This window comes from Hydra viridissima, unplaced genomic scaffold (genome assembly GCF_058129835.1).
Source record: "Hydra viridissima isolate aposymbiotic clone 2 unplaced genomic scaffold, HvirCarnegie_v1 scaffold_17, whole genome shotgun sequence".
Taxonomy (NCBI): Eukaryota; Metazoa; Cnidaria; class Hydrozoa; order Anthoathecata; family Hydridae; genus Hydra; species Hydra viridissima.
The window spans coordinates 865966-893457 of record NW_028324316.1 but is presented as its reverse complement, the minus strand read 5'-3'; the positions used below and the strand labels follow the sequence as shown (position 1 = coordinate 893457).

Sequence of the window (27492 nt, the reverse complement as noted above, 5' to 3'; positions counted from 1 at the left end):
GGCTCTAATTCTCCTCTAACATTTTCCCATTCAGGAGTGTTTTGTTTCAACTGTTCCAGCGGTTCCCGCAGCTGTGTGAGTCCAGAAATCATCATCTGATGACTGTTTCAACGGGTAGCAACCGGGGCAGGGATAACCATGTATTTGCCTTAAAGAAAAGTATTTATTTCAATCAATTTCGTATCGTTATTTTTTTGTTAAAATAATTAAACTATTTTAATTTGTTTCGTAACTAATTTAAATCATTTTCTAAGCCTTAACTAACTCAAAATGGTTAGCTTCACACTCTGCAAGAAGCTGCAGCTGTGCTAGAGGAGAGTGATGTATCCTGGTTGTCACTTTTGTCCCGGAATCAATAGCAGACTTCAAGACATCAGCCTTTTCAATGGAGTTGCTGAGAATCGTGTTCAATTTGTGATCTGCACATTGGATTGAACCTTCGTTTAGTGATTCCACTTTTAGGGAAAGGGAGAGTGCAGTTTTCATGTTGTATGCCTGGTCAACTACAGCAACTCAACGCTGGACTGAGTTTAGGGCTTCGTTGCACTCGATTAGTTTATCGAGGTATTCTGCAATATTTTTGCCAGTGTGGCGTATCGAAAAGGGACTGACACCCAGAACCCACCTTCTTAACTTGAACTTATCATTGATGTAGTGCAAGGTTGTCGCTTGATAGAGCGAGAGGTCCAATGATCCAACGTTAGGGCCACCTGCTTGCAGTTGGGCAGTTCTTCATCCAGGATTTCACCAAGGCGAACTTTCATGGTTTGGTACACCAATGGTAGTTTGTACCTAAAATAGAATTAAAAAAATCGTTTTGATTGACTTAAAGCTAAAAACATTGATCATCAGTGTCAAGAGTGACTAATCCTGACCGTTATTTTTCCATCAGCGATAGAAATTATAATTACTTATTGTTAGTAATTGAGTTAAATAGGTTTAAATCTTATGTCAATGACGATTTTTAACACTACTATTAAACTACTTTTAAAGTACTTTGCAAAGGTAGAAGAGTGTTTCACGTTGCACTTCTTGCACATGATGCCCATCATCTTGGAAAAAGCAGGTGTGTTAACAAGGTTAAAAGGCAGGTTATCACTTGCCAACCATTCCATGATTGCCATATCTCTTGTAAGCTGATCATCTGAACGAGGAAGCCACTTGTTTGAAGCTCCAGCATGCTTCCTCTTCTCACCACGGTCAGTATCTTTGACTTCAGCATTGTTGTCGGAATTTTGTAGGAGTGTCTTTGCTTTTTCTGCTCTTTCTTCTATCTGGAATTGCTTCCATTCTTCCGGGTGCTTATGCTGAAAATGATATCTGATGCTTGAAGTGGTACCCTTTGCCATTCCAAGGGTGATTTGCATACCCTCAGACCCACATGCCTTGCACTTGGCCTTGACCTGATCACTCTCGTTCACCTTACAAACCATTACCATATGGGTGATCTTGACATGCTGATGACATATATTTGCTGATGATGTATACTCATTGAATATACAATGAATCTATACAATCAATTTATACAACAAGTAATAAAGTTTTTGCTCTATTTATACAAGTTAAAGCCTTTAAAAATAGATAAATTAGTTTTTCAATAGTCGCGATAAATGTGCTATATATGGCACTCTTATGGTAATTTGGCACATAAAACACCCCAAACACCACAACCACGCATAAATATAGGATCGGGATGTCCCTTCAAATACAAAATTACAACAAAATAATTTTGACGTAAATTTCTTCCGATCACAAATAACAAGAGATAAATTTCATTATCAATATCTCAATAAATTCAGTAAACTTAACAATACTAATAAAAATACCAGTAAAAATTAGACTTTAAAAACTCTTTCTTTAAAATGAGATCTGATTTTGTATGTTGAGCACTACTTTGTGAACAAATAAAATTATATAAAAAACACCATTTATAAAAACACCCATATCGTAATTTACGAATTTTAACGCAAATTATTAACGGAAGTTTCGTAACTGACGTAAAGATACAAATTATTACGATTGAATTTTCAATTAATTCCGTTTGAATGTTAGTTTCGAATCAAATAATTACGCTTATTACGAAAATACCACTAATTTAGTCGATTTTCGGAAGATCATTATTTTCCTCGTTCGCGATTGAACTGACGCTATTTCGGTTAATCGAAATCGTAAGTCTCTTCTCTACTCAGAACTCTACATAAATAAGCTATCATAACTTAATACTACTTGTATGGCTTCCAAATTGAACAAACTGAATGAGAAATTCTTGCTTACCTTTGGCTGGTGATGTAATAAAAATAAATCAAATACAAGTGAATAAAATTTTTTTTTCCTTAATATATGAAAAACCTTTTAAATAATTATCTTTGATTCCGAAAATAATATTTATAAAAAAAAGCATAATTAAATCTAGTAGATGTAATCTACTTCCCTCTTAGCTACAGTCAGATTTCATATTTAGTTGAGTTTTGAAGATAAAAATATAATTTCATCTTGCCCCATTCGTCATCTTACCCTATGTTCCCCTATAACAAACCACATTATTTATTATTCAAATCTTGAATACTTATTATTTGCAATAGATTTTTTAAATTGGATGTAAATTCTGTTAGTGTATTTTACCAAATTAGTACTCAATGTTCAGAACAGAACATAGAAAATAGAAAGTGCTCAATGTTCTTAATTTGAAAAATGCCTGTTCTAACATAACTATTCTGTTGAAGATGTTAAACAATATCTCTCTGATGTAAGGATGAAATATTACAAATCAGAGCTTAAATTTTTTTTAAGGTATGCAAAAAATTCAAACTATGTGGTATGTAAACATTACATTATACTTTGTTGAATAAATAATTATTATCATTGAATTAAATCTAAATTTTTACATACTTTAGATGGCAAATTGTATTATGTATAAAGCCTTATTTATCAGAAAATCAAGCATTGTCCACCCAATTGATTTTAAAAGAGCATGATTATTGTCTTAAAATGACTAAACAATTAATTGAATAAGATGATTTAAAAATAATTTTAAAAAAATCCAGCAAGAGAAAGCATCCAACCTCTCTAACTGACGCAAGTGTATCTAAACCCAAAAGATTAGTTTGTCCTGCAATTTCTGTAGATAATAATTTTTATTCAACATTATCAGCGCAGTCAGTCAAGCTGTGCATAGATGTTTTAAAACATCTATCTTGTTGGCTTAATGATACTTTAATTGATATTGCACAAAGCTTTCTTTCACATCAGTTGCCTGAAGTAGGTTGATTTCAAAGTTCTTGGATTTTTAATTCAAAAAAACTTTGGTGGTTAAACTATTTCTGGAAAGTTTGTTCAGATACTTAATGTTAGAAATAAGCATTGGGTTCTAATAAGTAATTTAACATCTGAAAATGGTTCTAATTCTGTTCAGTATTATGATTCAGTGTTTACTAGATTTAATAAAGGCACTGTTCCATTACTGGTACACAGTTGCACGATTGTTGTTAATAAATGAATGTATTTCTTCTTTGAATGTGGAGGTCAGAAGACGTCAAAAGTAAGACAATGGAAATGATTGTGGGCTTTATGCTATTGCAAATGCTACTGCTTTATGCAATGGTTTTACTTCAAGTTTAATTATCTGGGATAAAATTAGTATGAGGTCTCATTTCCTGCAGTGTATTGAGAGAAAAAAAACGGAGATATTTCCTTACATTTCTTTATCATATGGTAAAAAAGTATGCTCATTATCATTTCAATGTGATAATTTCTGTCACTGCAATAATAATTTTTTTAAAAACCTTAATAAAAGTTAGATATTTGATTTATTAATTTTTGTTTTGTGAGCATAATGACTTGAATTCTTTTTGTTAAATACATAAAAATATTTTCTTAACAAAAACTCATTTTAAACAACTAATTTTAAGTGTCTTCGATTGATTTGGTTTTAGATTAGAGTTATTAGTAGAAATACAACAAGTAGAGTTACAAGTAGTAGTTAGAACTAGAGTTATAGTAGTAAAGATGGAACTAGACTAGAGTTTACTCAATTTTATATTAGAGTTTATTGTAGAGTTTTTTAAATTAGATTTATTATGATAATTTAATTATTTAAAAAAAAGTTGTTACTATATTTTAAATTCTAGTTGTATCATCACTCTAACTATTAAGTAAAAGTTATAATTAATAAATATAAATTATAAATATAAAAAAGTTAAAAATAGTTTTCTAATATTATTGAAGTTGAAAGTATAAAATCATACGACAAATCCCTAATATTCGCCATCTTGGTTAATGAATTTTTTTTGTCTAAAAGTTATCTTTTCAAAGTAATCACAACCTGGTTTTTATTTTATGATATTGAAGACTTCGAATAAAAGAACATGAGTATTCATGTTCTTTTATTCATACCCTAGTATCCATTCATACCCTAGTATCAAAGTACCCATTCATACCCTAGTATCAAAGGTTTTAAGATGGATTGTTGTGCATCGATGGAAGAGAACAATATGGGGAGCATAAAGCGTTAGTTAACATTTCAAAACAATCCAAAAGCGTTAGTTAACATTTTTATTATTATTATTTCTTGTTCGCTTTAGTTTAAATCTCCAAGTTTAAATTATCACGCCAATATGCATTAACTAGGGTTCTTAATTTGTTGTCTAAAATAACTTTTAAAGCTTTTTTGGAATAAGTTAAAAAATTATTATATTGATTACTAAAATAAATTTTAAAACAATTAAAATTGTTTAATAGTAAAGTATATATATTTAAAACTAAAGACTTTTTTAAAACTTCAAGTCAACCCCCCGTAATGTTTGTCATTCAAAAAGGAATGTTTCAAAATAATTTTTCTGTTTCTTCATTTATCAACATGTCATAGCTCTTCAAAAACCAACAAACAAACGCAATAGCCCTATTGCCTAGGATCTTGCTAACTAATTAATTAGATCTTGTAAAATAATTTCATGGCCTTACAATTTCATTCAGAAATTTTATGCAAAAATTTTTATTATTCAATGAAATTCATCTTTTCTATTAATTTTTTCTTTAATAATAATGCAAATTCTTTTACAAAAATAAAATTTTCAAGAAGGAATCACGTTTCACAAGAGTAGGGTAGGACGGGGCTAGTTGAGCATAGGGGCAAGTTGAGCAACTAAAATATCTCAAAAACTACGCATCAAATGACAAAACATCTAATGGATGAAAGATAGGTATATATAATGGTAATACAATGCGCATCAAATAGTTGTTGGACCGCGGTCAAGTGAGATACACGGGCACTTTTTCGATTTTGGACCAAAAAAGTAAAAAAATATTTTTTTGCTATTTTTCTCTTAGATTCTTAAAAAAACATTTATCTGGCATCACTTAAGTGTTGATATTTTACCCATTTATTTGACTTTCGATTATACTTAGCCATTTTTCCGTAAGCATTATAGCTCTTTTTATAACCTAACTTTTGCGTCACCTAGTCTAGTCGGGGTAAGTTGAGCAGGTTTAAAAAAAATTGATAAAACTGCGTTATTATATACGGAGAAACAAATTTCGTTGGGTAAATATTTTAAGGTCCATACACACTTTTAAATTAATCATTATTAAATACTCTTAACAATTTAAAATAATATCTTAAATCCTTTTTTTTTTAAATATGTTAATGTAATTATAAACTATTAAATTTTTGCTTCTTTTAAAATTATTTTTACTTAAATATTACTAAGTCAATAAAATTTATCAAAAGTTCAGAAATAAAAATTAGTCAAAAGTTCAGAAATAAAAATTTTCACTTACTAACATTATTTTTAACTCACCCCACACGGCTGCTCAACTTACCGCGCTGGGGCAGGTTGAGCAGCTTGGTAAACTTTAGGGAATATTTTCTCAAACAAAGCAAAAAACACTTTTTTTTCTTAAGCAATTTTTAGCAGAAAAATTTATTTTTCTAATAGTGAAAAAATTATGTAAATCCGACGCACCATTCAAGAGATCTATTAGATTTAGTAAAAATTGCTCAACTAGCCCCGCCCTACCCTAAGATGTTTTATACTCGTTTTTATATCTAATTACTAGAGAAGAGACTTCGATTAACCGAAATAGCGTCAGTTCAATCGCGAACGAGGAAAATAATGATCTTCCGAAAATCGACTAAATTAGTGGTATTTTCGTAATAAGCGTAATTATTTGATTCGAAACTAACATTCAAACGGAATTAATTGAAAATTCAATCGTAATAATTTGTATCTTTACGTCAGTTACGAAACTTCCGTTAATAATTTGCGTTAAAATTCGTAAATTACGATATGGGTGTTTTTATAAATGGTGTTTTTTATATAATTTTATTTGTTCACAAAGTAGTGCTCAACATACAAAATCAGATCTCATTTTAAAGAAAGAGTTTTTAAAGTCTAATTTTTACTGGTATTTTTATTAGTATTGTTAAGTTTACTGAATTTATTGAGATATTGATAATGAAATTTATCTCTTGTTATTTGTGATCGGAAGAAATTTACGTCAAAATTATTTTGTTGTAATTTTGTATTTGAAGGGACATCCCGATCCTATATTTATGCGTGGTTGTGGTGTTTGGGGTGTTTTATGTGCCAAATTACCATAAGAGTGCCATATATAGCACATTTATCGCGACTATTGAAAAACTAATTTATCTATTTTTAAAGGCTTTAACTTGTATAAATAGAGCAAAAACTTTATTACTTGTTGTATAAATTGATTGTATAGATTCATTGTATATTCAATGAGTATACATCATCAGCAAATATATGTCATCAGCATGTCAAGATCACCCATATGGTAATGGTTTTGTAAGGTGAACGAGAGTGATCAGGTCAAGGCCAAGTGCAAGGCATGTGGGTCTGAGGGTATGCAAATCACCCTTGGAATGGCAAAGGGTACCACTTCAAGCATCAGATATCATTTTCAGCATAAGCACCCGGAAGAATGGAAGCAATTCCAGATAGAAGAAAGAGCAGAAAAAGCAAAGACACTCCTACAAAATTCCGACAACAATGCTGAAGTCAAAGATACTGACCGTGGTGAGAAGAGGAAGCATGCTGGAGCTTCAAACAAGTGGCTTCCTCGTTCAGATGATCAGCTTACAAGAGATATGGCAATCATGGAATGGTTGGCAAGTGATAACCTGCCTTTTAACCTTGTTAACACACCTGCTTTTTCCAAGATGATGGGCATCATGTGCAAGAAGTGCAACGTGAAACACTCTTCTACCTTTGCAAAGTACTTTAAAAGTAGTTTAATAGTAGTGTTAAAAATCGTCATTGACATAAGATTTAAACCTATTTAACTCAATTACTAACAATAAGTAATTATAATTTCTATCGCTGATGGAAAAATAACGGTCAGGATTAGTCACTCTTGACACTGATGATCAATGTTTTTAGCTTTAAGTCAATCAAAACGATTTTTTTAATTCTATTTTAGGTACAAACTACCATTGGTGTACCAAACCATGAAAGTTCGCCTTGGTGAAATCCTGGATGAAGAACTGCCCAACTGCAAGCAGGTGGCCCTAACGTTGGATCATTGGACCTCTCGCTCTATCAAGCGACAACCTTGCACTACATCAATGATAAGTTCAAGTTAAGAAGGTGGGTTCTGGGTGTCAGTCCCTTTTCGATACGCCACACTGGCAAAAATATTGCAGAATACCTCGATAAACTAATCGAGTGCAACGAAGCCCTAAACTCAGTCCAGCGTTGAGTTGCTGTAGTTGACCAGGCATACAACATGAAAACTGCACTCTCCCTTTCCCTAAAAGTGGAATCACTAAACGAAGGTTCAATCCAATGTGCAGATCACAAATTGAACACGATTCTCAGCAACTCCATTGAAAAGGCTGATGTCTTGAAGTCTGCTATTGATTCCGGGACAAAAGTGACAACCAGGATACATCACTCTCCTCTAGCACAGCTGCAGCTTCTTGCAGAGTGTGAAGCTAACCATTTTGAGTTAGTTAAGGCTTAGAAAATGATTTAAATTAGTTACGAAACAAATTAAAATAGTTTAATTATTTTAACAAAAAAATAACGATACGAAATTGATTGAAATAAATACTTTTCTTTAAGGCAAATACATGGTTATCCCTGCCCCGGTTGCTACCCGTTGAAACAGTCATCAGATGATGATTTCTGGACTCACACAGCTGCGGGAACCGCTGGAACAGTTGAAACAAAACACTCCTGAATGGGAGAATGTGCCAACTGCTGATGAGTTCAAACTTCTGAAAAAAATACTCATGGTCCTGACATGTTTCAGGGAGACGTCAGAGAGTCTTTCAACGGACAAAAAGGTTTGCATTCACAAAATGCTACTCTTCATCAGCTTCCTTAGGCAAAAGATTGAACAGGCAAAGATTGGTGAGGATCCTGACGGTCCGATGGTCCAATGCTCTCAAAGAGAAACTTGACAAGAGATTCGCTGAGGGAGGCATCAAAATAGAAGCGTACACCATGGGAAACTTGTTTGACCCCCTGTTTAGAGGTTCATTTCTAAAAAAGGCAAACTTCCAGAAACGATATGAGGACGGGGACTTGGTCATCAGCAATGAAAGGGATGCACTGGTGAAAAAGATTATTGAAGAACACACTTCAACAAAAGCTTACCATGATCGCCATGACAACAAGAACAACGATGTTAATGCTGAGCTACAAAGCCAAGTAAAGGACATTGATGAAATTTTAAGAATGCATTTGGATGAGATGGCTTTCCCAACTGGACCTGAAAATGAGGATCAGCACCCTCCCTTGGAATGAGAATTCAAAAGATACTTTGCCTTCTCAAAAGAAGTTGACCTAGACGTAAGTTTTAATTTGAAATAAAAAAGATTTTAACTGATAATTTGTGATTAGAAGTACAGAACATTTCGTCAGTAACTGTTGATGATAGTATACTCGCTCGAGCATAAAAATTAGTTATTGACGGAAACTTGTGGATAACATGTGTTTGTGCTCGTTTTTAAAATTTATTTTTAAAGTTGTGCAAAACTTTTCTTAAGGTTGACCCTCTGGACTGGTGGAGATCAAATGAGAAGCATCTACCGTTGCTTGCTAGTCTGGCACGTGCATTCTTGTGTACTCCGCCCACATCATCAAGCTCAGAGAGAGCCTTTTCACAAGCTGGAATGATAATCACCCAAAAAAGAACAAAGTTGAAGCCTGACACAGCCCAGAGACTGGCCTTCGTTCAGCTGAACATCCAGAGGTTTCTGCCTTTGATATCTCATGTTTCTATTGATGACTCGGAAGAAAAAGAAAATGCTGAGGTCTTAGATTTAGAGGAAGAGACAGATGATGAAGAATAGTTATTTAATTAGTTTATATATATAAAAATTTTAATGACAATTTCAATAAAAGTTAAGCTGTGCTACGTAGGTGTATAATATTCTTTAACAGTACGTTAGTAACGAATGAGTTTCTAAAAAAGAAATTTGAAAGTAGTTATCGTAATAATCGTCAGTTTCGAAATTTTATGACAATTTAACGGGAGATGATCGTAATCAATTAATCAATGGTTTTCGTAATTTTTAACGGAAACTTCGAGCAAATTAATTTGAAGTTGCAAAACTTCGAGCAAATTAATTTGAAGTTATGACGAACCCTTCGAGCAAATTACTTGAAGTTGCGTATTAATTGAATAAGTTACTCGTCGGAATTTCAATATTACAATTTAATTGATACCGTTAATCGTTACGTTCGGTTAATTTTACGAACGCGCGTAATTTTATTCTTTAATCGTTACGCTCGGAAAAACTTCGTAAGTCTTTCCTCTAGTTCTGAGTCATTTTAAAGATTAAGTAGCCTAGGGGCAAGATGAACGTGGCAAGATGACTCGTTTGTCTTTTCGCCAAAGTACATGTTTTACCATTAACCTGTACTGTAATAACTTTTGTTTAGCTTTGTGTCATTATTATATTGCTTTATTATGCATTAAGATGTTTTGTTTGACATTTGCTTTATATTGTTGTGTTGGAATTTGCTATGAACTGATTAGTAGACTTTTTTGTATAGCCCCATATAAATATATAGTTTAATTGTTGAAAAAATTACATAACCGTTTGTATTACATATCTTATTAACTAGAATTTATGGTATCGTGTTATTTGAGAAGGTAATGGTATAATGGAATTTACTTTTTTTAAAGCCGCCATCTTGCCCCGCATACGGGGCAAGATAATAGTTTGAGGTAACTTTGGTTAATGAGTTTTTTCCAGGCCGTTTTTAATTTTATATGGGTTTTTTTTATACATATGTGACGCATAATAATTTTTTTCCACTCTTTGATAAAGTTTTACTTATTGGAAAAGTTATTGAATAAGATATAAGTGCTTTTCAAAACGTTCGTCATCTTGCCCCATGTTCCCCTAAATCATTATATTATATACTAATTCATAACATGTTATGAACTCATGATATATACTCAAAAAATTAGAAAACTTTCCTGTCGGACTTTTTTAGTCACCGCTTTATTATAAACGATTAGAAAAATCCCGCGGGATCTGAACGGCACAATTTTACGTCAGCCTCAGATAAACGAAACAAACCCGAAATTTACGGAGACTGGCCTTAAACTACATGAGCTCATGTATAATAAAATATGAATAATAAAACTGCAGTTTTAGTGCTGTTATCTCCAGAGTTGATTCCGCCTCAGTAATAACAACATTTAATTTATAAGCCGCAAACAGAAAATGCTCATCTATCCTAGCAAAAATGAATTGAGGCTAACTTCGGGTTTTCTATGCTATATTCACCATTTTTACTGCTATGTGTTTGAAATTAAATACAAGAATCGAGAGAAAACTAATTTCCATTAAAAAATGAATTTGCCTATAATTGGTAAAACAAAAAAAACTTTTTGCCCTCTCATAAATAATAGGTTACGATAGTTTGACTTATTGGCCAGGGAGTACCACTAAAAGCATACACACTGATTCACATTAAACTGATTTAAAAAATAAATTAACACGCACACGCGCAGACACAAGCACACTGTCACTGAAAAAACTGCCCAATCTAAATATTAACCTCAGATTTTAGATCCCACTCCTGATTAACTTATTTTTACATAAATCAGTATAATATTTACAGAAAATGGGGGCCTTTTACTGATGAAGACATACGTCTTAGAAATAGAGTAAGTAGTGAGTATATTAGAGCATGTCCTTCTCGTGAAAAGCTAGTATGGATGTAATCATCGAATATCGGTTCAGCGTCTAAAAGTCTCTCAATTTGTTAAGTTAGAAAAAATAGCAATAAAAACTCAATTGCGAAAACCACTTGTATCGAGATTCAAAAGTAGAGTTTATTGATAACTGGTAGTTTTCTCGCGACCAGCTAAACGATGAAATAAATCTTTTCTTATAAAAACATCTTGTTTTAAAAATTGTTTTGTATCCACAAAATCCCTTATTATATTGCTATGAAATATTGCCATGAAATATTGCCATGAAATATTGCCATGAAATATTGCCATGAAATATTGCCATGAAATATTGCCATGAAATATTGCCATGAAATATTGCCATGAAATATTGCCATGAAATATTGCCATGAAATATTGCCATGAAATATTGCCATGAAATATTGCCATGAAATATTGCCATGAAATTTCTCTAAAAACATATTTAAAACTATTATTGGTTAAGAAGATTAAATTTTTTTTTAAATTTAGGTAGATCTTTTAAATTGTGCAACCATATATCATTCCCTTCTCAATAGTTCTTTTAAACTTATGTTTAGGTGATTATCAAGGAAGAAGGCAGAATGAGAGTTATTTCAGTAAAATATATGATTACATTTTGGAGTTTAAAATATTTCACTTTGAAGTAAAAAAAGTGGCATTCCAACCCAAAGATGTTTTTGAACAATTGCAGAGTTGGCATTTTCAACCGTTTTGTGTTGTTAACCAAGCGCACGGCTACTGGAAAGAAAATAAATACATAACAGTAACAGCAGATACTGAAAATTTTTTGAAACAAAAACTTGTCTTAAAAAATCTCAGTTTTAAATCTCAACGAAATGCAACAATCAAACCAACATTTCGGTTTTATGGGGATTCGTTGACTGTGCGATTTTGCAATCAAATGAGATTAAATCGACTATGTTTGAATTTTAATTGCCAGTTGACATATACATGGACATACCCTTTGAAAAATAACCTGGGTGAACCAAATGTTCCACAATTTGATGATAAAGATTTTAACCAAGCTGAATTTCTCAGTTACATTAAAGACGTTATTTTAGAAAGTTCAATGAGAAATAACGACAGTGTGTTGCTAATCAATTTTGGACTACATATACTCAAAAATATTAACATGAGTCAAGCGGAAGAGCTTATGGATGGGTTCATCATTATGGTTTCCAAGATGAAAGCGAGCCTTTTATTAGAAGGATTTCCTAAGGTTATATGGAAAACTACGACTCCAGCATATATAGAAAAGTTTTTTCATGGATCTGAAAGAAATAATTTAGAACGTTATCTTATTAAGCAGGTTTGGAGGAGTTACTTTTAAAGTATTTATTAAAAAATGAAAGATGTAATAACTAATGATAAATCAATTTACTTGAGTTAACTGTGTTTTACTTTAAATGAAAAACAATGCAATAATACTTTATTTTTTGTAGAGAGCAATACAATGGAATTCATACTGCGTAAAAAAAATGTGTGAAAACAACTTTCCTGTCCTGGATGTTTATTGGATTGCTGCATCTTATCCTAACGGGCCTAAAGATAGTGTACATTATCCTAATTATGTGTTTTCCAGTGCCGCAGACGTTTTACTTGAAATTTTTTCCTAACACCATGTGCTAGTGTTAGGAAAAATTGCCTATAAAATGTTAAGCATATTTTATTACAAGCATAACTAATTATATGCATAATTTGTTACCAGTTTAGATTATTTATGATCAGCAATAAAACTGCTGCGGTACTAAAAACGTTTAGTTTTTTCACAAGGTTTGAAAAGTAGCAGCAAAAGTTGAGACCTAGTTCAGCTCATTTTATCCATGCTTTTGACCATTAACACATGGCTAAAACAGTGTTTAAAGTTTTAAAATTTTTTTTTTGTTTATTCATTAAGCTATGTTTGAAATTCACTTGAAAAAGTTCCCAATATGCATAACCTATTTTCGCCATTTTCAACCATATATTCAACCATTGATACATGTTTAGATTAGTAGTTAAAAAATGTCATAATATGCATAACTATTTGCAATCATCATACATGTAATTATCAATACAAGATAAAATTTTATCCATTTTTAGTAATTGCACCAGAACTCATCGTCGTTTTTATTTCCACCATTACGCAACTATAAAAATGCTCAAGATGTGAGAAGAATAAAGAAAAGAATCATTTTATGAAAGATGAACTGTTAAGAAATTTTAATGGTCATACGTTGTTTTTACTAACATAACACTAATTATAAGCATGGAATGTCAAACAAATCTTTTTTAACTACCCATGAATATGGAAAGCCAACCAAGTTAACTGTAAACTTTGTTTTTCTTCAAGATTTTTTCAGTCCTAAAAATATCTTGTTTTTTCTATTGCATTTCTTCTTCGAAGTATGTTCCAGCTGGTTTTACCATAATAATGTTTAATCTTATATGTTACTGGAGTTCCATTTTGCTCTGCGGGTATCTGCGGGTAAATATAATACTTATATATAAATACTTCTTCAGCCCATCTAGTTATTTTATCACAAAAGCAAAGAGCTAGTCAGTTTTACAACTAAAATTTTCACAACTAAAATTTTAACACTTTTAAAGTAAATGAAAAACTAAATGGGATTTGATTAATTTCGTTTAAGAATATAAACGATATACAATTATGTAATAAAATTAATAGTTGCAGCATGAAAAGGGCTTCAATTAGCCATATCATCAATCCCCATTTGAAACGTATTTTACTAACCCGTAATATTATCGCCCAATAAATCTTTAAAAACTTTCTTTAGTATGTACAACTTAAAAAAAAAATGCTCCTTAGATTTAAAAAAGACCCTCCTTAAATCGCTGGAGTGTGGGGGAGCCTAACCACAACCCTGCTTGAAATATTAAAATGCTAAGGAACTACATAGAAATTTAAACTAAAGTATTAACTAATGGTTAAAACAATCGCTAACCGATAAACATATTGTGTTAAAATAATCATACAACTTTTTGGTTTGTCATGTCGCCGAAACCCGTATTGGCATTTTCAAAAGACATATTTCATTATAAAATGTATAAAAGTTTTTCGACATCATCATAAAATATATTAAAGACAAACTGTGTTATTTAACTACTTCTATTCTCAGTTACATTAAATATGTTTAAAGCAAGTTTAATCATATCTTCTCTTTAAGCAGCATTGAGTAACGTAAGTTTCTTGAGCTCAAGATACATCTTTTTTTTCGATGAATAAAGTTAGTAACACTGAATGAGGACTCTGGCCCTACTGAACTAGCAGGCGAAGAACAAACTACTTTTGCTTTGGAGACTAACATTGGAATATCTTCATATTTGTACCAAAATTCATCAAATATCCAATTTTTTTCTTTTACAGCGTAATTGAAAAAAAATAACTCTTCTTTAATATTTCGCTTTGACTGCGTTTTTTCTACGCTTAGATTGACACCACACAATGTTGCAAGTTTAGTTAACCCATTTTTGTAGTTCACAGACTGTTGAAGTTCGAATCCAGCATTTGAATCTTTCACTTTTAAAAATGAAAAGGAGTAATAATATTTGTCGATTTGCAAATCATTTTTATAATAGTATTTTAAAAAATTATTTACCTAAGTTTAAATTATATTTAAATTTAAAAACAAATAATATTTTATAACAAACCACTTCTTGGCTGGTTTTGGTCATTTTGCAAACAAGCGTTTATAAACGTTGACCTTTGAGGATATTGTCGGAGCATTGTATTTGAAAATATTTCCAACAGTTTACTTTCTGCTTCCTTGTATATTTTTTCTGTAAGACACTCGTTAGTTCTCGGATCAAATATTATTTTGGAGACATGCCAGCAAAGTTTGTAACTTTTGTTTTGGAGATATCTTTTCAATAAAGTATACGTTCATAAACTTGAGAAGACTACTTCGCAACATGTTTTCTTTCTCGACCAAATAAGACGATTGTAATAAAAAACATTTAGCTGAAGATTCATTTTCAAGAAAGTTCATTAAAATACTTTTAACAACTTTTGCGGACGAAAGTTTAAAAATTTCTAGTAGAGAAAAGTTCAGTTGCTTCAAAGAATTGGCGCAAGATTATAGTGTAAAGTTTCTAGGAACTTTCAATCTTCTGATAACAGATTTAATTTCTTGAGTTTACTAATCTACATTTTGTTAACCCATCAATAGTACCAAATTTTATAGTAGTTTTATTATAAACATTTGCAGCTTTAATTATCTTACTAATCATTAAAAAAGTTAAATTCCAACGTAGGGGAGAACCTTAATGAATGGGACGATTATTGAATGTGACTAACTCAGATTTTTATAGAAACATCGATGTAAGGATATTAAAATTCCTGTAACAAAGAGTGATAGAAACAAGAACTCAACTGACCGACTCATCCATCCTATTGCTCTATGACCGTAATGACAATGGATGTTATTGTGTTTTCGAATGTAAAAAGTAATTTTTAAAAGCGTTTTTTTTCTTCTGATTTTGCAGCAATTTTTGAAGTTATGGAAAATAAAATTCCATGCTTAAATAGATAGCAGTCTCTAGTACTACAGTGAGTAAAACATTCAAGCTTAATTAATGGTGTTTTTGGTGTGACTAATCATTTTTGGATAAAGTGATGCGCATATTGAATGGGACAAAGTACTGCCTATTGAATGAATTTAATAAAAAATTATGGGTAATGGGCAGAGGATCCAAAATTGAGAAAAACCGGAGTCGAGAAAAATCGAGAAAAAACTCCGTCGGAGTCGAGAAAAAATCTGAGCTTCGATAAAACTTTGTTATAAATTAAAAAATTAAACTATCTAGTTGATAATTAAACATTGTTCTTATATTTGATTTTTTTATTTTTATATATTTCGATTTATAATTTATAATAAATTTTTAAAAAAATTATATTTTTATATTCCTTAGTACTTAAATATTTTTCTTATCGCAATCTTTTAACGAACAAGTTTTATCTAATAAATGGCTTTCTAACCAGCATCGGTTAGGAAGAAGGTGTGAACTTTCAGTTAAATGCCCTTCCGCGGTGCTCTATAATAAAGACTTCTTGGGGTACCTATAGTAAAAACTAAAAAAAGAATATTAAAAAAGTATTTATTCTGAAGATCTTTTAAAATAATATTTTAAAAAGATGAAAACATTTATCATTTCATCAGAAAGTGAACCACGAAACTTTGTGACAAATCTGGAAGACGAGGAGAAAACTCTTTCTGCTTTCGAGGAAGTTGCTTGAATTCTGTGGATGGCTAGTTCAAATTTCAAAACTGCTTCTGATTTCACACCAGTTACTTCGTATTCTTTTAACTGATCGGTGAAGGTCTTGACTTTTTTTGGCTTTGTAGCTGTTGATTGATTTTGATATAAAACTTCCAATGGATCCATTCGGAACTCCGTCTCGTCGGATTTTTCTCAGGTTTTTCGGAGTTTCGGAGTTCGAGAGAAATCGAGAAACCTCGACGGAACTTCGACGAGGTTTTTAGAAAGTATAAATTTTTACTCGTAAAATAATTTAATTCTTATTTTATTTCAACGCTGCTTTTACAATTATTGTAAAAATTTTTGGATCCTCTGAAAATATTTGGATCCTCTGAAAACTTCTTGAATTTCGACAAAAAAAGATGTCGATTGTGATGGTTCTTCTTGTTTGCTTTTAGCGCGATCATCTGATTTTGTTTGGAGACTATTTTCTTTTGTTGCAAATAGTTGATCAAATAATTTTGCAGCATAAACTTGAATATCTTTTTTGGAAGCGTAAAAAAATGTGTGGTTTTTATTTTTAAAAAAATCGGGATTGTGCAAATAACGACTTTATGCTACCAACATAATGTTTTTACGATTTTCGTATCTGGAGGTTAACGCCTCTGCAAAATTAGAACTGATGTCAGTTTCTACAACCTTCAATTTCCTTACTAACGTTTCCATAATGATGTCACATTCCAAAATTGTTGTATTTGCTTTTTCCAATCGAACTGCAGCGTCAGCAATGACTTCCAATAAGTCAGACAGCGATTTTAAGAAAGCCAAGTCAATGTCATCTAACATGTTTAAGCAGTTTAGTTCTTCGAGTGTTTTTTTTACAGCTTCTAAGCAGTCCAAAAATCTTTTGATCATCTGAAAAACACTGTTCCATCTAGTGCGGTTGTCGAGCAATAGTCCTTTGTCATGCGAAGATCCGTAAACTTTGTGTATTATTCTTTTAAGAACTTCATATCGAAACGATGAATATTTTAAAAACTTAATTAGTATTCGAAGTTTCTGTAGACTTTTTTCGATATTTTCTTCATATTCAATCTCATTCTCCAAATAGTCAATAAGAAACTCTCCTTCAGTCTCTCCATCAGTTTCTGTTTCTGTTTCAATATCCGATTCAGTTTCTTTGTTCACACTTTCGCGACAACCTCTTTTAGCGTATAGCAAATCACAAACACTCAAATGAATTGAATGATTCTGGCAGATTTGATGTGGAAACTTAATGGTACCCAATTTCACCATCCAGCTACAGCCATCCGTAGTTTTACCTGCAACATCTTCATCATCTATACCGAATTCTTTTAATTTTTGCATTATTAAAATGTTTAATGTTTCGGCAGAACTAGGAGACGGCAATTTCACCATTCCTAAACAATATGTTCGGTCGTGATGAACATTTAAATTGTAGTATCTTCTACCTCTATTGCTACACCATTCGTCACCTGTTAGTCCAAATTTTTCTTCTTTTGCTTTCAATGCAGCCAATTCAGCGATCATTAAACATTTGGCTTCAGCATGAAACATCTTAATTTTTTCTGAAATTGTGGATGCTGACTTGGGCAAACTATGCCCATGACTTTCAAAAAGCATTCTTAGTGTTTCAGATTGAGTTATGGACCTAATCTAGTTTCCATCAAGAGCTGTCAACTTGGCAAGAAGATAGTTTAACGATATCTTAGTCAAAACTGGTCTGGAACTGGATGGTTTTAAATCTATTTTCTCGCAACTTTTGATGTGACCAATTAGGCCGTTTGTGCTGCTTCCTGGACAAGCGATTCTTTTATGGCATTTTTTGCCATCTCCGTATTTCTTATCATTTACTACAACTTTATCAAAGTATTTCCACGCTTCCGAAACCATTTTTCTCTATAAAAGAATATTAGACTTAAGGTGGAGAAAATTATTTTGATCATACGATATACGACATTATTGTAAAAAAAAGTATTATATGTTTAAAACTTACCTCGTTATTTTAAGACCAGTTTTTGTATATATTTGTGGGGAATTGTTTTGACTTTCCCTGAGACACTAAAGAGTCACTGTTTTCTTTATGAACTTGATAATATTTTTTCCCATCTGACTGCGAATCATACATTTTACAAACTAAACTCCCCTTATATACAGTTTTACAAACGCGTCATTTTAACACATTGAATACATTAAGAGCGTACATGCTTAACAACTACGTACATTAACCCTTTCCTGCCTTACGGTACTTAGAAGTACCACCACATTTTTCGTCTAATAGCTTAACACAAAGTTCCTGACGGTACTTTTAAGCCTAGGTCTTGGAAATAGTACTTCTAGGTAAAATAAAAATCTTAAAATAATCTGAGCGTTTCCTTTTAACTACCTTATTATAATAATAAAGTTAAAAAGCGGAAATTTTCAAAAATCACTACCCCGGCAGGAAAGGGTTAAGAACCTGCACACATTAGCACCTACATACATTAAAACCCACACGCATACATTAACACCTACACACACGCTAATTGCATCTCGAAGACGTGATTCACAACATATTGTAAATAATGATCTTGACTTTTTTTTGTAAAGGTAAGCTACTAAATAGTTAAAATACATTAACTAATATCACACACGCATCATATTTTAAAAGTTACTGTTTACAATATCTTTGCTTAAAAATTAAAAAATTCTTGCTTTTTGACAAAAAAAGATATTTTATTATGCATTACATTTTATTATACCGCAACTGATTTTTGTGGATTTAAAAACTTCTATTATTAAAAAGATACTATTATAATCAAAAGAGTTTCTGAAATAGTACAATGGAAAAGTACGAGTATGTTCTAATATATGGTTTGGAATAGAATAAGCTTTTTTTTTGAGGTTTTTTCCACCACCACCACCTGTCCCACTGTGCATTACTAATTGCTTTGCGATGTAAATTTGTGTTGATATTGAACAAAGAGAACACTTATATTTTGAAAACAACATGAACTATTGTAAAAGCAGCGTAGAAATAAAATAAGAATTAAATTATTTTACGAGTAAAAATTGATATTTTCTAAAAACTTCGTCGAAGTTCCGTCGAGGTTTCTCGATTTCTCTCGAACTCCGAAACTCCGAAAAACCGAGAAAAATCCGACGAGACGGAGTTCCGAATGGATTCATTGGTAATGGGTATTATTTACACACTTTTATTTAAATAAAAATAACTAAATACAATATTCTAAAATGAGAAAGTTCTGCTTTGATTGAAATTTAATTAGAGTTAAAATGTTTAAAGTTAAAAATATTTTTTGTGTGGTCTTTATGTATGTATCTATATATTTAACTACATTTACAATTAACAAACTAATTAGAAAAATGATTTAATTAAATACGTTTATTTTTAATTCTTTTACGTTTGTCCCATTCAATGAGACATACTTAATGAATGGGACAAATGTCATGCTCCAATAAAACTCTCTTTTTACCAATAGCCAAATGCAAATCCAATTTTTTTGTTTTACTATATCATTGAGCTAGAGTCGGTGGTTATCAAACATATTTAAATATATATATTAAACAATTTTATCTACGTTTAAAAAGCATTTTGCAAAAACTGTCCCATTCATTGAGGTTTTCCCCTACATGAAAATCTGACGATAAGTTATTTATTTTTAGCCCCTGTTTTACATGTTCTACTTTTTCTTCAATTATGCCCCATAAACCATACATTCTGTGTGGGACTTCAAATCATAAAAATGATTGGGAAAACTAAATAAATTATAATCAGGGACTTTACTTACAATTTGAATCTGAGACTTCTCGTATACAACGCGAGCACCATATTATTTTTGTTTAATTTTTTCGACTGCAATGACTGGAAAAAAAAGACAAAAAAGAAAATTATCTAAAAGACCATTATTTGGAACTTTATCAACATTTATCGCCAGAAATGTTTGTCTTAATCTAAGACAAACACGTCAACTGTTGAACCTAGTGGTCTATCTGGTGTCAATTTACATATTCAGGTATGTTTATAAAATTTATTTAAGTATTAAGATGAACTTGCAAATGAAACAGAAAGGTCAAAGAAATTAAATGACACAAAATAATTACTTGCTTTACAGTCATGTATTTGTATCTGTCTTAAATTTGCGTTGGCACTTGAAATATATTTTTATAAACTATTGTTTGTACTATTGATTCGAACTCTGATACCGACAATACTCAAATTCTCAAGTTATAAAATCAGTCTGCAAAATAAAAGCATCGTCTACTAAGACACTATTTTTATTTGTTGCCAACACAAATAAATATGTTTGCCAACACAAATAAATATATTAATGCCTGAACATAAAAAGTCTTTCATTTTATAATTGTAATTCCATTGTGGAAAGTGCTATTTCGAGACGTTACAAATTTGTTAATTTCAATAGTTTTTACCAGTGAAAATTGTAGATATGTGTTTATGATATGTGCGATTTTTTAAGTTTGTTACGAGAAGACTACAATAATGCTGGCTTATTATAATCTGTTTTTATATCCCCTTTTTACATTTAGTGTGTGCTTAAAATGTCCCTCCTTAGTTTTTATATAATAAAACTTTTTACACGTAAAATCTTTAAAGAAAACTGCTGATAAATTTGCATTTCAAAGAATCTCTTCTTGAGAAATGGGTGTCTCTCAGGGTATAAGTCTTACAACTATGCTTTGACTATTTCTGAATTGGTTTAGGAAAAAAAAAGGAGAGACCCCTCCTCCCGAAAAAAGAAGGGGAAAATGACTCATTGACATAATATTCCCCTGGAAAATATCCCTCCAAAAAATACTTTTCGTTAAATTAAAAAACAGCCTTTCCAAGTCCTGACCGTCAGTTGCTGCATGTACTATTTGATGCATGTTTACTTTAACAGTCAGTTTATGTGTCTACACTCCGCTGCGCTAATTCCAAAAAAATCAGTCAATAAAACAAAAATAAAAAACCAACAAATGAATTTAAAAAATTAAACAATAAAAATGGTAGCAGGAAAAAAGCTGATACAATTATACAATGATATTATACTAGAGCGTACTAAAGAATATAAAAAAACTATTTAGGTATTATTTTCCAGGAAGTTTTTTTCTCATGGGCTTTTTTTCTGGCTCCGTCTAAATTCCATACGTTCCGTCAAAGAAAATTTCCAAAAAAGTAAGTATTCCAGCCTAAGACTAGTAAAATGTTCTTATGTTTGGCCAGGAATCGACTCCTTTTTTTAGACAGGCTTTTATCGAAACACGATGTTGTTACGGCGCTAGGAATGGTTTTAATTGCCAATATAATCTTGGACCGGAGTCGATTATTGATATTTTTAAGCTGGACAGGGAAAAATTATCTAAATTCGTTTAGATCAATTGTCGCCCCAAATTAAATTAATTATGCTTTACTGCAAGTTTTATTTTACTGCATTTCACTCTCTAATACAATATCCTTTCAGAGAAAATGTTGATCAAAATTAAGTTTACTTACTTTTTAAGTATAGATTACTTTTAATTTTAACTAAAAGTTATGTAAACTTAAGTAATTAAAAGTAATTTTGTGTAATTTATTTTTAATACTCATTTCATTTTGCTTATAAAATGAAACATGTCTACTTAGAAAAACTAATTTTATAAGTAATTTTTATTTACATTTGATAGCATATTACTTTTATATAAAGTGTTTTAAAATGCAATTTTTTTAAAAAAATTAAGGTAATAGTTTTTTTTTTTAAATATGTTCTTTTTAAATGTAAAAGTAATTTAATATTTGAGGTTTAATTACATTATGAAATGCAATTCTGCTTTTAAATATAAAAGTATATTACTTTTTGATGTATCTAATTTACATAACTTTCATTTGAAAGTAAATTTACCTTTGCTTATAAAATAAAAATCATTTTATAAAAGTAAAATACTTTTAAGTGTAAATGTAACTTTACTTTGAAAGTTTAAAAATAAATACGTTATTTACTTTTTCATAAAAGCTTACTTAAGTAAAGAAAAAGTAAGTAAAAGACCCATATGGCTAACACAAAACGTTCAAGAGACGTTCGTAGAACGTTAGAAACGGTCGGGGACGTTCTAAGAACGTTTCCAACGTTCTTCGAACGTACTTTAACGTTTTGTGCTAGCTGGGATCCCCATTATGTAAATCATAGAATTATTTTGGATATTCCAAATCTAGTTCTAAGATTCAAGCGTATTTCTCCCATGAACTAAGGTCATCTTCTGTCATCCACTCAAAACCATAAAAACCAATTTTATAGAAATATTAGTAACTGATTTTCATCTTCAGCAAAATGTTTACATTTGCAAACTTTGCGTAAAACTAAATGGTGGACCAAATTTTGCGTAAAACAAAATGGTGGATCAAATTGATACTTCCTCTGAGTTTACTGTCTCAGAAAAAAAAAAATAATTTGGAACTAATTTAAAACAAAATAGTTAAAGTATTGAAAAAGAACCTGATTCAGCAACAAATAAAATCAAACATCCTAGAATTTTTATGTTGGGGCAAAAACATTAAATGAAAGGATATTAACAATTTTAATATCTTTATTTCTGTTTTTTTTTTCTTTTTTTTTTTTTTTTTCTTTCTTTTTTAAAGTTATGATGTTCAACTGTGTCCCGAAGAATTGAAGAATTCTATTTTCTTCAATGTACCATCGTCATTGAACTTTTATATTTCGAATGCAAACTTTAGGTTGAACTTACAATCCTCGAGATATTATTCAATCTACAACCCACAGGAGGATGGAAAAGCCACCAATTGTTCGGATAGAAATATTTTTGAATTTCTACCCCTTCTCTTGGTATTTGGAAAGTTCTATTCAAGAATTTCACTGTGGATAACGGTTTTTTGACGAGACGCGCAGGAAACTGAAAGTAAAGTCTGTAGTGGAAGAAAGCCAACCACGACTCTTTCCCGATTCTTCTCATAATGCCGTTTTTATAATAATCTTTGTATACGAATATATCACCTCGTAAGTCGTTTTTATAAACGAGATATCTTCCGGCAAACGAATCGTATTTTAAGTCCATGTTTTTTCTGTTAAAATCTTTTTTCAATTTGTTAAAGTCTACATTTTTAAGATCATCTTCAATGATTCCCATGTCGAAGTCGTACTCCCATGGGAAAATATCGTTTAAACCTCGTAGGGCGGCCCATAAGCTTAATAAATAATAAATTTTTATTTTGAGTGTTTTTTCTTTATTTTCTAATAATCAAAGCTTCTGCTCACTGTAATTGCGAACAAGTTTTTCGTGTGACGTTTTTTTATCCGTATTTAAATTAAGTAAATTGTTAATAGAAAATGAGGGGAAAAAAAGGTAGAGACAGAGGTAATGAGAGATTTGTTTTTAAAATCATCAGAAAATAATATGTAAATGAAAATAAATAATTGAAAACAAATTATTTTTTTCAATAACTATTAATAATTATCGAGTTATTAAATAATCTATAAAACATTATATAATATACTTTAAAATAACATAATGTAATATATTTCAGCAAGATAACTTTTTATGTCAAGTAATACTATATTATACGATAATATGTTATTGTATTAAAACGTGTTACATTAAAAATAGTATAGTAATATGATACTCGGGTGATTTAAGGCATGTCTGTCTCTAATCAGTGTTTGTTTGCACCACTAAACATTTCTTTTTAGCATAACTTTTTGGCAAATTTTTTAGAAAATAATTTTTGTCATAATTTTTTGGCAAATAACTCACTAAAATGAATGTTACCAGGCAAAAGTTGTTAAAAATTAAAATATTAATTTTTTACGAAGTTTTGGGTTATGACGGCATCTTGTTTTATCTGTAAAAGGAGAATATCTTTAAAAATAAACAAAATTATCTTTAAAGCACAATTTTTTCAGTAATGTTCAGTCTATGTACACTTCGATAATTGTTATTATCCATTTGTACAACTAGTGATTTGTGGTACGATTAGAAATCCCGACGTTTTTTATAAACTTCCGGCGCCGCCCCTAACACGACTAAAAGGAGTGAATATCTGAAATAAAAAACAAGATAAGTTTTGAAAGTACAAGGAAAAGATGCAAAATTTCTAATGTTTTTCATCAATTATTTGTTTTTAGTCAACCTTGAAGTATTAATTGGTGGTGGGTCTAAATAAAACTTATACAAATATGAGAGAAATTTTTTAAATTTCTTCCTCAAGTTCCATTTATTTATTTATTTTATTCATTATATGATAACTACATTAGATTGTGTATAAAATACAAGGTGTTGGATTTATGCTGACAAACCTTATTTCTCATAGGACAATTAAAAATAAATGTCAAGCACTCTTCAAAATTCAATATATGAGAATGAGATGATAGTATTAAGCAGATTGTTTCATTGCAAAAGTAAGAAATGATAATATTAAATACTAATTAATCTTTTTTTTTTTTTTTTACCAATAATTGATCACTTTAAATAATTGTGCTAAATCTCACAATAAGATTTTGCTAAATTTCATTTTTTCATCCAGCTTCTCCATTCTTAATTTTAAGAAAATACTTTGGAAATAATTTTGGAAGTTGACAGAGGCTGATATATGCAAGATTATGTAAAGCATATGGTGGATCAGACTGATGGCAGGACCAATGAACCTAATTTTAATGCAGTTTAAAAGAAAATCTTTAACTGTATTTTGTTTTAGAAAGAAAGTATATATATATTTTTTGCTACCTTATGTTTATCTATAAATTTTTTATTTCCTAAGCTCAAGTAAGTTATTGTCTGCTGATTTGTTAAAGTCAAAGGTTAGGATGTAGCCTATGCTTGGGTAATGAAAAGTGAATAAATAAAAATATCAGGGTAAATATACACCAGGGTCAACCTTTAGCCTTTTTTTATTATAGGTAAGTGACAAATGCCCCTTAAAAGTCAAAAGACTTATCTAGGCTCAAATTAGGATAATCTACTACGGGTTTCCTATTTCTTCCGCACAAAGTTCAAATTTTGCACAAAAAAAAATAAAATAAAGTAAACAAAGTTAAAGAGGTTTCGAACATTTAAATTCGAACATAAGAACATAGCTAAACTGTTTGAGTGTTTTTATATGAAAGCTGAAATTTTTAGTGGCCTGAAAAGAAATCCATCGTTTACAAAAAAAAGAAAAGGTACGAAGATTTTTGTTGCCAGTTTCTTCACATTCATATTTGAAGATAGATACTTTTACAGAAAATCTAGTGAATAATCCAGTTTTTCCCATAAGAAGAGTTTGGTTGGTGAAGCCAGAAAAGGATTTTCTGAGCAGTGTTCTTAAAAATACATGGAATGTTTTGGAACCTCAGGTTCAATGAGAACATATAATAGGTAAATATAAACATTTATATTTAATAAAAACAATACCTTAGTTTTAGTAAATATAAATGTTTATATTTACAATATAAATGCTTATATTTACCTGTATATTTTTACCTATTATCGGCTGTTTCTATAAAAACAATGTCGGCCTTTGAAAACGGTATCCTTAACGTCAAATTCTTAATGCGATCAATCCCGTGAGGTGAAAACAGTTCACGCGTTTAAGCAAAAATAACACGAAAAAAAAGCGAAATTTCCTCAGACTGGCCTTAAATCACCCGAGAACGATATTATGTTATATGGCGCCAGTACTTTTTCGCACCAACACACCATACCCCTTTTTATTGCATATTATGAAAGATCGTTGTTTAAAATAAAGAAAATTGGTATTCATTTTGTTTTTTTGACCAACTTTAACTTCCCTAGCAAAAATAATTTCCCTAACAAAGCGCTCATATTCGCCATTTTCTCAACACCGCAATGTTTTGTTACTTCAAGCAAAAAAAAATGTTAAAAAAATGTTAATATTAAAAATGACATGGTTTTCAAGGTTTCAGTGCCTTATTTTGAAATAGGATGTTGAAAGTTTTTAAGGTTAGGCTCAGAAAGCTTAATTATTTTAAACAACGATCTTTCATAATTTGCAATAAAAAAGGGGGTACGAAATGCACTAGCGCCATATAATATAAAAATTATTTTTTGTTAAACTGTATTACATTAAAATATATTGCTTTATATAACATTATACTATATTATACTATATTATGTCATGTTACATAATCAGAAATTTATTGTTTGAGCATATTTAAGATTTATAGTTTGAGCGTATTTGAGATTGCGTACAAAATATCCTTAAATCTGTAACGTTGGCAGAATTTGGTGTCAAAATGTCAGTCTTTTTTCTTCTAAAAGTTACTTAAAAATTTAAATAAAAAATTGGCTACTACTCGTAAAACATAAATATTGATTACCTTCCATGCAGCAAAAAGTGGTCAATTTTATAATTATCAAGTATCTCGTGGGTAGATAGCAACGAAGTACGAATTTCTTCTAAATTTTTTTGTTGACTTTCGTTTAGTTCACACCGACCTTTTAAAAGATTTGGATCATAACCCATGTTATTCCAAAGCATATTTGCATTTATATATAATACAGTTATCATAAAAGATATAGTTGCCAAAAGTAGCAAACAGCTTCTCTTTTTCTTAAACGACAATTTCGTATCTGAACCAAAAGTCATTTGAAAAACGTATTTACTAAATCTGATGAACTTGTAACTCAAAGCTTAAAAAGCTCAAAATGTTGTAAACTTTAACAAGTAGAAAACCGTAAAAGATTTTTTTTTCTAACAAATTACAAAAAATATGCGGTAAACGCGCTGGTTTTAAAGCACTTAAATTTATCTTTTCATAGAGCTTGTTATTTAAGAGCGTGTTAATCAAAATATTTATTTAAAAGCGTGCCAATTAAAGGTGCATATACAAGTTAAAAATAATGAATTTCCTATCATTTTCTCACGAAGTTATTTGAATTTTCAAAAACCTTTTGTGAGTAAAATGTAGATAACAATATATAATCAATACGTTAGTATTAAAAATCTACTTCAAATTGTATGATTGTAATTGGATATTAGAAACTGCGTCTCAAAAAGAAAAGTATCGTTTGTAAGATTTTTATACGAGAAGTTTTTATTAAACAAACGAGACAATATTGGCGTCATCACGTAATTTCTCGTTTGAAACGTAA

General features: G+C 30.6%; 3 protein-coding genes and 2 pseudogenes across 4 annotated transcripts; 2 read left to right on the top strand and 3 right to left on the bottom strand.

The window, feature by feature from the left end:
* The first annotated feature begins 2723 nt into the window (after window positions 1–2723).
* Window positions 2724–3829, top strand: LOC149876941 (uncharacterized; annotated as a pseudogene).
* A 6779-nt stretch (window positions 3830–10608) lies between these two features.
* LOC149876940 (uncharacterized) lies at window positions 10609–12812 on the top strand. Its single transcript, XM_090074804.1, has 5 exons — window positions 10609–10664; window positions 11103–11193; window positions 11686–11701; window positions 11754–12505; window positions 12639–12812. Exons 1-5 carry the CDS (start codon window positions 10609–10611, stop codon window positions 12810–12812), a joined length of 1089 nt encoding a protein of 362 aa, XP_089930930.1.
* Window positions 12813–14345: 1533 nt separating this feature from the next.
* LOC149876939 (uncharacterized) lies at window positions 14346–16581 on the bottom strand (annotated as a pseudogene).
* On the bottom strand, window positions 16280–19361 carry LOC149876938 (uncharacterized). 2 transcript variants are annotated; one of them, XM_090074649.1, is made up of 3 exons: window positions 18933–19361; window positions 16795–18333; window positions 16280–16565 (listed from the first exon to the last, which is right to left on the bottom strand). In XM_090074649.1, the coding sequence occupies exon 2, from the start codon at window positions 18037–18039 to the stop codon at window positions 17008–17010; it is 1032 nt and encodes a 343-aa protein (XP_089930775.1). In that variant the 5' UTR covers window positions 18040–18333; window positions 18933–19361; the 3' UTR covers window positions 16280–16565; window positions 16795–17007. The 2 variants fall into 2 exon arrangements, with proteins under 2 accessions (XP_089930775.1, XP_089930774.1); XM_090074648.1 differs by lacking the exon at window positions 18933–19361 and having other exon boundaries at window positions 16498–16565; window positions 16795–18869.
* A 3316-nt stretch (window positions 19362–22677) lies between these two features.
* Window positions 22678–27141, bottom strand: LOC145183466 (uncharacterized). The gene is made up of 2 exons (XM_090074745.1): window positions 26718–27141; window positions 22678–23590 (listed from the first exon to the last, which is right to left on the bottom strand). Exons 1-2 carry the CDS (start codon window positions 26984–26986, stop codon window positions 23119–23121), a joined length of 741 nt encoding a protein of 246 aa, XP_089930871.1. The 5' UTR covers window positions 26987–27141; the 3' UTR covers window positions 22678–23118.
* Between the last annotated feature and the right edge of the window lie 351 nt (window positions 27142–27492).